General features: G+C 43.8%; 1 protein-coding gene across 3 annotated transcripts in view; it reads right to left on the reverse strand.

Annotated features, from left to right (window-relative positions):
• LOC123758322 (organic cation transporter protein) overlaps positions 1 to 14069 on the reverse strand; it is a 73184-nt gene that overhangs the window by 46305 nt on the left and 12810 nt on the right. The window contains exon 1 of one of the 3 annotated variants that reach the window (XM_045742558.2): positions 12356 to 12569. The exons of the other annotated variants lie outside the window; for them this stretch is intronic. Coding sequence (XP_045598514.1) covers positions 12356 to 12403 — 48 coding nt within the window. The 5' untranslated portion in view covers positions 12404 to 12569. Of the gene's footprint in view, positions 1 to 12355; positions 12570 to 14069 lie in introns of those variants that run through there. 3 annotated transcript variants of the gene reach the window in all.

Raw genomic sequence — 14069 nt, forward strand, 5'->3', positions numbered from 1 at the left:
GACGAGCCGAATTTAATCGCTAATTTTGGCGGGAAGAGAGAGAGAGCTATGCTAAGAGTGAGGAGGAGGGGGGGGGGGGAGGGGGCTGAGATGGTCATCGAGATGATGTAAAATATCTTTTGAACCTGAAGAGGATGCTCAACTGTTTGGAAGCAGCATCTGATGCTGCTACAGAAACGGTGACAGACAAGAGGCACTGAACTACAGGCCAGTTTCCCTAACTTATATACCGTGCAAGGTGATGGAGAAGATCGTGAGGGAAAAGGCTCGTAGAACATCTGGAGGGAAACAGGTTTGTAACACACCACCAACATGGGTTTAGGGATGGTAAATCGTGCCTCACAGGCTAAATAAAATTCTATGACCAGACAACAAAAATTAGGTAAGAAAGAGAAGAGTAGGCAGACTGCATTTTCTTGGACTGTCAGTTCTTGGACTGTCAGAAAGGCTTCGACACAGTACCCCATGAAAGGCTGTTACAAAAGTTGTAGAAATAGGCAGAAGTTTAGGGGAGCCGGTCGGCTGAGCGGACAGTACACTGGACTTGTGATCCTGTGGTCCCGGGTTCGATCCCGGGCGCCGGCGAGAAACAATGGACAGAGTTTCTTTCACCCTATGCCCCTGTTACCTAGCAGTAAAATAGGTATCTGGGTGTTAGCCAGCTGTCACGGGCTGCTTCCTCGGGGTGGAGGCCTGGTCGAGGACCGAGCCGCGGGGACACTAAAAAGCCCCGAAATCATCTCAAGATAACCTCAAGATAACCTCAAGATAAAAGGTAAGGTGCTCCAGTGGATAAGGGAGTATCTAAGCAACAAGAAACAGCAAGTAACTGTGAGAGGAGTGAGGAGGGGGGGGAGACATCAGAGTGGCGAGATGTCACATGAAGAGTCCCACAGGGCTCTGTACTTGGACCCATCATGTTTCTGATATATGTAAACGATCTTTCAGAGGGCATAGACTCATTCCTCTCAATGTTTGCTGATGATGCAAATATTATGAAAAGAATCAAGCCAGATGAAGATAGACAGAGACTACAGGATGACCTGGACAAACTGGAGGAATGGTCTAGAAAATGGTTACTAAAGTTTTACTCAGCAAAGTGTAAAGTAATAAAATTAGGCGAAGGGAGCAGAAGGCTGAACACAAGGTACCATCTGGGAGGTGAAATCCCGCAAGAGTCAAATAGACAGAAAGATCTGGGGGTTGATATCACACCGAACCTGTCCCCAGAGGCCCACATCAAAAGGATATCATGAGCGGCATATGCTAGATTAGCCAACATAAGAACTGCATTTAGAAACTTAGGTAAGGAATCGTTCAGGATCTTGTATACCACTTATGTCAGACCAATCTTGGATTATGCAGCTAAAGCCTGAAGTCCATTATACCTAGTTAAACACAAGACAAAGTTAGAGAAGATTTGGAGGTATGCCACCAAACAAGTCCCAGAACTGAGAGGTATGAGCTACGAGGAAAGACTACGGGAGCTAAACCTCACGTCCCTGGAAGACAGAAGAGTAAAGGGAGAAATGAATGAATAATAAACTCCAAGATGGTGGTCTTCAAAAATTAAATACGTTTAGTAATAATTTTGGTCAAGTCAATTGTCCAAATATTTAAAGCTAAGTTCAAATTAAGTAAATCAGCACTTAATAGACTAATTCAAAATTAATTATATCCATTGCTAGCTGCCACCGGTGTCATAGCACTAGCAATGTGGTCAGCTGTCACAAATGACACCACTTGACACAAGGAAGGAGGCACTTGTTGTGTGTCATGCCACAGAACGTCCCAACCCTTCACTTGTCTCATGTCCTGAGCCCAGTGTTACCACCCACTGATTCTCTCTTGACATACCACACCCAGAGTGATGACCTTCATCACTTCCCCCCGTGGAGTGAGTGGCCCCCGGCATGAGTGGCCCGGGCATGAGTGGCCCGGGCATGAGTGGTCCAGGCATGAGTGGCCCGGGCATGAGTGGCCCCCGGCATGAGTGGCCCGGGCATGAGTGGCCCGGGGATGAGTGGCCCCCGGCATGAGTGGCCCGGGCATGAGTGGTCCAGGCATGAGTGGCCCGGAGGAGGTAGATATGTAGAGTGAAGGTGATCCTTGGTCGTGAAACATATCTCTGGGGCCTTACCATACCACAGCCAGTGAGGTCGCCGTAGATATAACAAGGTATACGAGACTGCAGGAGGAGGCGCTCCTCTATGTACTCCTCACCATCACCACATTAGTTACTCACGGCTCTCCCCTTGATGGCCAGGCAGGCCGGGAGGTCCCTCACACCTACCTGTCCTCAGCAGGTAGGTGTGAGCTCCTCCTTACAGCAGCGGCAGCCGTCCCCACAGACGCATTCATCAATTTTAACACACTGGGTAATGAAAAGGGAAACCACCAGGGTATTGTGGTGGTAGAGGGAGACCACCAGGGTATTGTGGTGATGGAGGGAGACCACCAGGGTATTGTGGTGGTGGAGGGAGACCACCAGGATATTGTGGTGGTGGAGGGAGACCACCAGGGTATTGTGGTGGTAGAGGGAGACCACCAGGGTATTGTGGTGGTGGAGGGAGACCACCAGGGTATTGTGGTGGTAGAGGGAGACCACCAGGGTATTGTGGTGGTAGAGGGAGACCACCAGGATATTGTGGTGGTAGAGGGAGACCACCAGGGTATTGTGGTGGTGGAGGGAGACCACCAGGGTATTGTGGTGGTGGAGGGAGACCACCAGGGTATTGTGGTGGTAGAGGGAGACCACCAGGGTATTGTGGTGGTAGAGGGAGACCACCAGGGTATTGTGGTGGTGGAGGGAGACCACCAGGGTATTGTGGTGGTGGAGGGAGACCACCAGGGTATTGTGGTGGTGGAGGGAGACCACCAGGGTATTGTGGTGGTAGAGGGAGACCACCAGGGTATTGTGGTGATGGAGGGAGACCACCAGGGTATTGTGGTGGTAGAGGGAGACCACCAGGGTATTGTGGTGGTAGAGGGAGACCACCAGGATATTGTGGTGGTGGAGGGAGACCACCAGGGTATTGTGGTGGTGGAGGGAGACCACCAGGGTATTGTGGTGGTAGAGGGAGACCACCAGGGTATTGTGGTGGTGGAGGGAGACCACCAGGGTATTGTGGTGGTGGAGGGAGACCACCAGGGTATTGTGGTGGTAGAGGGAGACCACCAGGGTATTGTGGTGGTGGAGGGAGACCACCAGGGTATTGTGGTGGTAGAGGGAGACCACCAGGGTATTGTGGTGGTAGAGGGAGACCACCGGGGTATTGTGGTGGTGGAGGGAGACCACCAGGGTATTGTGGTGGTAGAGGGAGACCACCAGGGTATTGTGGTGGTAGAGGGAGACCACCAGGGTATTGTGGTGGTAGAGGGAGACCACCAGGATATTGTGGTGGTGGAGGGAGACCACCAGGGTATTGTGGTGGTAGAGGGAGACCACCAGGGTATTGTGGTGGTAGAGGGAGACCACCAGGATATTGTGGTGGTAGAGGGAGACCACCAGGGTATTGTGGTGGTGGAGGGAGACCACCAGGGTATTGTGGTGGTGGAGGGAGACCACCAGGGTATTGTGGTGGTAGAGGGAGACCACCAGGGTATTGTGGTGGTAGAGGGAGACCACCAGGATATTGTGGTGGTAGAGGGAGACCACCAGGGTATTGTGGTGGTGGAGGGAGACCACCAGGGTATTGTGGTGGTGGAGGGAGACCACCAGGGTATTGTGGTGGTGGAGGGAGACCACCAGGGTATTGTGGTGGTAGAGGGAGACCACCAGGATATTGTGGTGGTGGAGGAAGACCACCAGGGTATTGTGGTGGTAGAGGGAGACCACCAGGGTATTGTGGTGGTAGAGGGAGACCACCAGGATATTGTGGTGGTGGAGGGAGACCACCAGGATATTGTGGTGGTAGAGGGAGACCACCAGGGTATTGTGGTGGTAGAGGGAGACCACCAGGGTATTGTGGTGGTAGAGGGAGACCACCCCCTGAAGGGGAGTACAGTGTCAAAAAGCTAGCTAGCTACGTGATGTTAAAAAATCCCCATCACACAGGATGGTTAGTCATACAGAGGGATGTGGTGAGTAGTCTGCACTGACAGACTCTGGGTTTGTTATGAGGATATCATCAACACAAGAGTGAGTAAGGTAGTAGTGATACTAAAAGTTCCCATCTCGCAGGATGGTTAGTCATACAGGGCCATATATTTACCAGTCTCCGTGGTGTAGTGGTAAGACTCTCTCCTGGCGTTCCGCGAGCACTTTGTCATGGGTTCGTATCCTGGCCGGGGAGGATTTACTGGGCGCAAATCCTTAACTGTAGCCTCTGTTTAACTTAACAGTAAAATGGGTACTTGGTTGTAAAAACGATTCTTCGCGGCGGGGATCGTATTCCAGGGACCTGCCCGAAACGCTACGCGTACTAGTGGCTCTACAAGAATGTAACAACTCTTGTATATATCTCAAAAAAAAAATATGTTCAATAGCCTGCACTGGCAAATTTTGGGTGCACTGTGAGGATATCTTCAAGAACACGAGAGTGAATAAAGTAGTTACAAAGCCCCAGGTACCTCATGCCAACTGGTCTGAAAGGTCTAATAACTGGGCATTCAGTGATGTAGTGCGGGAGATCATGCCGCAGTTCCTGGTCACAGAGTTTGCACCTGGAGTGCTCAGGACTGGGAGGTCCGTCACCTGTAGCCACCTGCCACAGGTAACGGGGGAGAGGAAACACCACTTGAGACAGAGCAACAGTTGTGGGAGTTGATACCTTCCCTCCCGGAGCCCCTTCAATTGACTACTAACAGCTACATTTGGAAAGTTGGCCAACGTAAGCACTGCCTTCAGAAATCTAAATAAAGTCGTTTAGGTCTTTGTATACCACATACATCAAACCAGTTCCGGAATACGCGGCACCATTCAGCACTCCTGCTGTCTCGTTAAGCACACACTACAGCTATAGTGAGGCTGCCAGTCCATCCTCCTCAAACGAAAGTACTTACAGTGACGGTGTGGTGGAGCGTACAACTATGGACGTGATGGACCAGTAGACAGTAGAGTTTTCTATTACTGAATTTGAACAAACAGGACAAGTCTTTCTAAATATATTATTTATGAAACCTAACCATCTTAGGCCTAATACACGCAGCTACCTGGCGCCTAATATAGTATATATATTTACTATACTAGGCCTAGGAATATTTAAGTTTCTATTTTAACTTAAGTTTTCCTAGACTCTATAAAAAGAATAACACAAAGAAATCACATCAACGTGATGGATCAAGAAGGAAATCAATAGAATCCATGAGGAGGATTCGAACCTGTACACTGAGTGTACTCCCAAATACACGCATTTGAGAACAGTTGAGGGAAGGTAGAACTCCTTTACCAGAGCCATGCGGGCAATGCTTTATTTATTTACTTATTTATCTACAGGAAGGTACAATGGGTTGGTGAGAGGACATAATATTGATATTTTTACATTCTCGCAAAGCCACTGACACGCAGAGCGTCTTGGGCACAACCCCTGTCCTGCGGCCAGATTCACGAAAGGACTTACGCAAACACTTAAGAACGTGTACATCTTTCCTCAATCATAGACGGCTTTGGTTACATTTATTAAATAGTTTACAAACATGAAAACTTGCCATTCAACTGTTTTTATTGTTGTAAACAGCCTCCTGGTGCTTCGGAGCTCATTAACTGTTTAATAATTGTAAACAAAGCCGCCAAAGATTGAGAAAAGATGTACAGGTTCGTAAGTGCTTGCGTAAGTGCTTTCGTGAATCTGGCCCCTGGTCTTCAGTGGAAGCCTCGGACCCCCTACAGCATTCACTTGAATCCCAGTTTACATTGCCTTTTGAGCATGCCGTGGTTAAATGGTTTAATGTGTGTGCTTGGGAGTATCCAGTGTGCAGGTTCGAATCCTCCTTATGGCTCCTACTGAGTTTCTCAATATTATTATCATTATTATTTTTATTATTATTATTTATTATTATTATTATTATTATTATTGCCATTATTATTTATAAATATACAGAAGAATTCCATAATACATAGGAAATGTAGATGTTTATCTCTCAGAACGTTTGGTAACATGTTTATTGTTTGTGATGTGTGTATATGTATGTATTAACACGATGTACTGAACGGGGTGAGAATAAAAAAAAAAAAAAAAAAAAAAAAAAAGCTTGAGCTACCTCATCCCTTTGTGTGTATTTTACCTCAATAAACTTATTTCAATTTCAATTTCAATTTCCATGATACAGTGACCGCTTATGTGACATAAAGGTGCAGATAAACAAAGCCACCAATACATAAAGGTGCGGATTAAATTAATAAAGCCACTAATAGGCAGAGGTGCGGATTAATAAAGTCACCAGTACGTAAACCCAGAAGGGCTTGTAAACCTTTGGGCCGCGTCTTAAGTCTACACTTAGGAAACTATCAACATTGCCTCAACCCTGAGTGGCTTAGTTTGCATGTTACTGAACAGTTTACGAGCTCAGAAACGCCACGAGGCTGTTTGTAACAATAATATCCTTGGGACGCGAACGACCTCGTAACCTTTCCAAGAATATAAGCTGTTTAACGAATACAAATTGAGCCGACATGATCGAGGGAAGATGTACAGGTTTCGATTGTGAACACTTAAGTGCTTGATGAATCCCGACACTGGCTGAAAATCGCGTATTTCGTAGGCTAATAATATTTATCTACGCTGATATTCAGAACAATTGTATCTTTTTAAATCAATTAATGTATCAATCTCTCAATATCTCTCTCTCTCTCTCTCTCTCTCTCTCTCTCTCTCTCTCTCTCTCTCTCTCTCTCTCTCTCTCTCTCTCTCTCTCTCTCTCTCTCTCTCTCTCTCTCTCTCTCTCTCTCTCTCTCTCTCTCTCTCTCTCTCTCTCTCTCTCTCTCCCTCTCTCTCTCTCTCTCTCTCTCTCTCTCTCTCTCTCTCTCTCTCTCTCTCTCTCTCTCTCTCTCTCTCTCTCTCTCTCTCTCTCTCTCTCCCTCTCTCTCTCTCTCCCTCTCTCTCTCTCTCTCTCTCTCTCTCTCTCTCTCTCTCTCTCTCTCTCTCTCTCTCTCTCTCTCTCTCTCTCTCTCTCTCTCTCTCTCTCTCTCTCTCTCCCTCTCTCTCTCTCTCCCTCTCTCCCTCTCTCCCTCTCTCCTACTCTCTCTCTCTCTCTCTCTCTCTCTCTCTCTCTCTCTCTCTCTCTCTCTCTCTCTCTCTCTCTCTCTCTCTCTCTCTCTCTCTCTCTCCTCTCTCTCTCTCTCTCTCTCTCTCTCTCTCTCTCTCTCTCTCTCTCTCTCTCTCTCTCTCTCTCTCTCTCTCTCTCTCTCTCTCTCTCTCTCTCTCTCTCTCTCCCTCTCTCTCTCTCTCTCTCTCTCTCCGTGTTTACCCACAATAAAATTAATATTTTCACTGGTAAAAATAGGAGATGTGAAAGCGCAATGCGGATGGATTTATCCGTCAAGAGCTGGTGGTGATCGAGAGACCAAATGGCTGAAACCTTTATCCTTTAGCGTTGTAGTGAAGAGGGTGTTATGGCAGCTCTGGCAAGCTTCTCTCTCACCATACACAGCTACAGCGAGGGTCACCCCGCCCCCCGAACCCCCAAAGTCCAACTACTGACCTCTCCCCATGATGCAAACAAGCCACCGTATTACTATGGAAAAAATCCCTGAAATCCCTGCACTGTATCCATATTTTGCTTCCAGAAGATAAACGACATATGAGATTAAGAAACAAGTAGTGTATTGTGAAATTAATAATAACAAACAGCAGCTCCCTTATGACTCTTCGTCAGCGCCGACTACTGCGCTACCGAGCTGCCTTGGGCTTACTTGGGAAAGTTTTCTCCCCTAGAGCTCTGTAATATCTCCATTGCTCAAACAATTATGTATTAACGATAAGACCTCACCACTAATATATATACATACATATATATAATATATATATATATATATATATATATATATATATATATATATATATATATATATATGTGAGAAAGCTGCATGAACGCGCAAGCCATATATCACTGAGAACTCTTTGACCCGGCCAGGATTCGAACCTATGCCGTCCAGGATCACCCCTAAACGTACACAGTACCGTGACCACCGCACCAATGATCGTCTATAAGGATTGGTCAGTCTTGGCGCTTATTAACTAAGCTCCCTGACTGACCAACCCCCGACGACACTCATGGATCCATTTGGGTACAGAATTTGATGAAAAACTGTACCCAAATGGATCCATGAGTGTCGTCGGGGGTTGGTCAGTTAGGTTAGGTTAGGTTAGGTCAGAACGCACTTCTCGGCCTACTATGCAAGGCCCGATTTGCCTAATAAGCCAAGTTTTCATGAATTAATTGCTTTTCGACTACCTAACCTACCTAACCTAACCTAACCTAACTTTTTCGGCTACCTAACCTATAAAGATAGGTTAGGTTAGGTTAGGTAGAGTTGGTTAGGTTCGGACATATATTTACGTTAATATTAACTCCAATAAAAAAAAAATTGACCTCATACATAATTAAATGGGTAGCTTTATCATTTCATAAGAAAAAAGTTAGAGAAAATATATTAATTCAGGAAAACTTTCCTTATTAGGCAAATCGGGCCTTGCATAGTAGGCTGAATAGTGCGTTCTGGCTACTAGGTACGACATATATATATATATATATATATATATATATATATATATATATATATATATATATATATATATATATATATATATATATATATATATATATATATATATATATATATATATATATATATATATATGCAATTGACGATCACAAAACACTGATCATTTTCTGCGGAAAATCCACAGAGAAATATGAAATGAGGTGAACGTTTCGGCTTTGTTAAAGCCTTTGTCAACACCAGACTGACCAAAATCTGGTGTTGACAAAGGCTTTAACAAAGCCGAAACGTTCACCTCATTTCATATTTCTCTGTGGATTTTCCGCATATATATATATATATATATATATATATATATATATATATATATATATATATATATATATATATATATATATATATATATATGTCGTACCTAATAGCCAGAACGCACTTCTCAGCCAACTATGCATGGCCCAATTTGCCTAATAAGCCAAGTTTTCATGAATTAATGTTTTTTCGACTACCTAACCTACCTAACCTAACCTAACCTAACTTTTTCTGCTACCTAACCTAACCTAACCGATAGAGATAGGTTAGGTAAGGTTAGGTAGGGTTGGTTAGGTTCGGTCATATATCTACGGTAATTTTAACTCCAATAAAAAAAAATTTTCCTCATACATAATGAAATGGGTAGCTTTATCATTTCATAAGAAAAAAATTAGAGAAAATATATTAATTCAGGAAAACTTGGCTTATTAGGCAAATCGGGCCTTGCATAGTAGGCAGAGAAGTGCGTTCTGGCTACTAGGTACGACATATATATATATATATATATATATATATATATATATATATATATATGTCGTACCTAGTAGCCAGAACTCACTTCTCAGCCTACTATGCGAGGCCCAATTTGCCTAATAAGTCAAGTTTTACTGAATTAATATATTTTCTCTAATTTTTTTCTTATGAAATGATAAAGCTACCCATTTCATTATGTATGAGGTCAATTTTTTTTTATTGGAGTTAAAATTAACGTAGATATATGACCGAACCTAACCAACCCTACCTAACCTAACCTAACCTATCTTTATAGGTTAGGTTAGGTTAGGTAGCCGAAAACGTTAGGTTAGGTTAGGTTAGGTAGGTTAGGTTGTCGAAAAAACATTAATTCATGAAAACTAGGCTTATTAGGCAAATCGGGCCTTGCATAGTAGGCTGAGAAGTGAGTTCTGGCTACTAGGTACGACATATATATATATATATATATATATATATATATATATATATATATATATATATATATATATATATATATATATATATATATATTATATTTTCTCAATTTGTTTTCTTATGAAATGATAAAGCTGATCTTTGGTGTATTTAAATACTCCGAAATTACCATCTCTTTTAAGGGTCTGAGCGGGTGGTGGAGCGGGTTAAGACGTACCTGTTATGCCAGTTGCTGGAAGGCTTCTGTGCTGGCTAGGGTTCGAGTCTCCTGGTGGGAAAGTGTTCTAAAGTTCTATACTTCACTCTCGTGTTTAGGAGAGTTGTGCCTTAAGCATAGACACTGTGTCTTCCCATATTAACAGGGACTTGATGAAATTAACGTCTAAATGACCCCTCACTTGCTCTAGTGCTCTTGGGAGGTGGTGATCTTTGGTGTATTTAAATACTCCGATATTACCATCTCTTTTAAGGGTCTGAGCGGGTGGTGGAGCGGGTTAAGGCGTACCTGTTATGCCAGTTGCTGGAAGGCTTCTGTGCTGGCTAGGGTTCGAGTCTCCTGGTGGGAAAGTGTTCTAAAGTTCTATACTTCACTCTCGTGTTTAGGAGAGTTGTGCCTTAAGCATAGACACTGTGTCTTCCCATATTAACAGGGACTTGATGAAATTAACGTCTAAATGACCCCTCACTTGCTCTAGTGCTCTTGGGAGGTGGTGATCTTTGGTGTATTTAAATACTCCGAAATTACCATCTCTTTTAAGGGTCTGAGCGGGTGGTGGAGCGGGTTAAGGCGTACCTGTTATGCCAGTTGCTGGAAGGCTTCTGTGCTGGCTAGGGTTCGAGTCTCCTGGTGGGAAAGTGTTCTAAAGTTCTATACTTCACTCTCGTGTTTAGGAGAGTTGTGCCTTAAGCATAGACACTGTGTCTTCCCATATTAACAGGGACTTGATGAAATTAACGTCTAAATGACCCCTCACTTGCTCTAGTGCTCTTGGGAGGTGGTGATCTTTGGTGTATTTAAATACTCCGAAATTACCATCTCTTTTAAGGGTCTGAGCGGGTGGTGGAGCGGGTTAAGGCGTACCTGTTATGCCAGTTGCTGGAAGGCTTCTGTGCTGGCTAGGGTTCGAGTCTCCTGGTGGGAAAGTGTTCTAAAGTTCTATATATATATATATATATATATATATATATATATATATATATATATATATATATATATATATATATATATATAATGATTTACTGTAAATATATAGTTCTTGAAATAGAACATTCTCTGTAACTAGCTGACATTGTAATTATAAGGTGTGAAGGATGGATGAGACTGTTAATGTAATAATCTCCGTTGAGGTCTGATAAAGACCTTCTGTGCCCTCTGTAATCCTTTTAGCGCTACCGCTCACAAGATGAGTACGGGGTTCACAGTAAACTAGCCGCCTCCGACGGCAACAATAAAACAAATTAACAACAGTTCCCACAAATAAATTAATTACAAACAACCCTCATGCTCAGTTTGCTGAACAATTAAGCACCCAAGAACGATACACACAATCTTCAAACCAAAAACAACTTCACGAAGACAATTATATATACAGGAGCGGCTCACCCCGTGCAGCTACGGGGAGGGCGGGAAGGGCTGTTGTTGTTCATCAGCACGATGGAAGCACAATTGAAAATAATATACGACTTAGTACCTGGGCAACCTTCTTGCAAGTTGAACTGGTACCATTCAAAATCATTGACAGTCAGAAACTCATAACTAAGTAGACAGCAGCTTAATTATTTCAGAATTGCAACAGTCCTCTGTGCAAAAGCTGGTCAATAAAAAAATCTGTCAGATGTTGCAAAGGCTATTTTTTGTTTTTGTTTAAGATAGTCCCATTCTAAAATAATTAATTCTTAATTAAAAAAAAAGGTACAGATATGAAGCTATATGAAAACAAAGCGTATATGTATTTGTGTAAATGATTGTATATGTATATATAACATTAATAATTGTGTAACTAGCTTCAAAAAATTATCACTTGCTTAGCTACATGAACTATATGGGGTTCAGTTCCTGAACCCATTATGTGCCTCTATAACCCTTTCCACCACCGCCCACGGGATGTATATGAGGTGCATAAAAAAGAAAGAAATGAATGAATGAAATATGAAAACAAATAATAAATTTAAGTATCTGGTAAAGCAACATAATACACCCTCCTCCCATTTTCTGTGGGGTTGGCGAGGCCGCCGCTACCCTGTCACGCCATCCTCAACCCGCACCCTCGCCTCCTCCTCCTCCTCCCGCCAGGGGCACACACGCACGCTGCTTCCTCGCCGCTGGCTTACAACCAGTACTTGACAGCCGCTACGGTGGTCAGTGTCGAGGTACAGATCCCTACAGGAGCCGGTTACAGACCGGTGAGAAGAGGCGCGCGTGGGAGTAGTGTAAGAGTGTTGATATCTATGGCGACAACGCCTGTCTGTACTCACCGCCAGCTGAAGCCTGTCTGCGGGAGCAGGTGAACCTTCGCCCTCCATCTCACCACGCGAGAGCGGACGCACTCAAACATACACACATACACACACACACACACACACACACTGGGGCAGCGCAGCGATGCCTCGACCACTGTGGCAAGGGGCACACTGCCACTGTGGGGCGGGGAGGGGCGCAGTGTCACCTCCCAAGGTGGAGTGCAGCGCCCTGCCTTGTTCTGGCCGCCGCCGCCAGCTGACTCACCCCGCCCCACGCCTCCCCCACCCACATCTCCACACAACACTGCATTACTACTTACCAACTTAATTCCCTTCGTCTTCTTGACACTAATATTTTACATGTATGTTTGTTTCAATGGACATGTATTTATGTTTGATTTGACATGTATATTTTTGTTATATATTTTTGTAACTAAACAAATACAAATGTCTATTTGTTTTATTTTGTTTTGTTTTTATAAACAAATTCAGTATACGGAACAATGTGCTGCTACCCTATTCTATATGAAAGATTACATAGTGTAGATAAGAAACTAGCTTTAAGTTCATCTAATATTCTCATCTCACAGGATGGTTAGTCATACATGGAATCAGGGAAGAAAATACCAGTCTCAATACAAAAACAAATCAACTCTGACTAAAAATCAGGAGAGAACGTGAAATGTAAGGCTGATCTATTAGCCTCCACTAGCAAAATCTGGGTACAGCACAAGGCTATCTTCCAAGATTCCTGAGTGAATGAAGTAATTACAGAGCTCAAAGTACCTCATACCATTTGGTCTAAAGTCACTTATTGCACGGCAATCACAGATATAGTGTTGGAGAGTGTGTCCCAGCTCTTGTTCACATAGTTTACAATTGGAATGTTCTCCATTGGGAGATTCATTACCTGCAGCCACTTGTCATAGATATCAATATCCCTGCCTAATTCTGGCAATTGTATTTATTTATTTCTGCAGTTTTTAATGCGCTGATCATTGACTTTAAAAACAGGAATATTATTGATTTTTTTGAGGAGGGCGGGGGGGGGGGGGGGGGGGGGGATAAGGTCCTGGTTATAGCTGTGGAGACGATAAGCCCACATTCAATACATTTATTTGCGAGTGTATTAAGGAGAGTCTGTAGCCGGATGTCACTGTTTGTAATGACGCAAATGTCATCTGCATAGCAGATGACAGCCTCATCGACTTGTGTAGGTATGTCAGCTATTAGTCTATGCATCAGCATATTGAAAAGCATAGAACTGAGGACTCCTCCCTGAGGTGTGCCTCAAAGGCGGCATTATAGCTACTCTTAACCCCCTTATAGATGACTGCGGCAGTTCTGTTACTCAAATAACCCATAATCCAGCTCAACAAATCTCCCTCTGACACAAAAAAAATGCTAGTTGCTCTAGGATGAGTTCCCTGTTAGCTGTGTCAAAAGCAGCTTGGAGGTCAATAAAGGCAACGTGAGTGTTTGGTTCCTGTCTGATGAAGTACTCAGCAAAGCAAGATTGTGTACTTCTCACTGGAAGAAAGTCATGCAAGTTAGAAGCGAGTTGACTTTTGATTGGCAACATTAGCCTACTGAGAATAATCCTCTCAAAGACCTTGCACATGCAAGAAGTTCAAGATATCGGCCTAAATTTGTTCGAGTTTGGCTTAGATACAGGGATTATGAGGCTTTGGGTCCAACGGTCTGGTAGGACACTTTGGCGTAGACTTTG

Source organism: Procambarus clarkii, chromosome 22, assembly GCF_040958095.1.
Source record: "Procambarus clarkii isolate CNS0578487 chromosome 22, FALCON_Pclarkii_2.0, whole genome shotgun sequence".
Classification (NCBI taxonomy): Eukaryota; Metazoa; Arthropoda; class Malacostraca; order Decapoda; family Cambaridae; genus Procambarus; species Procambarus clarkii.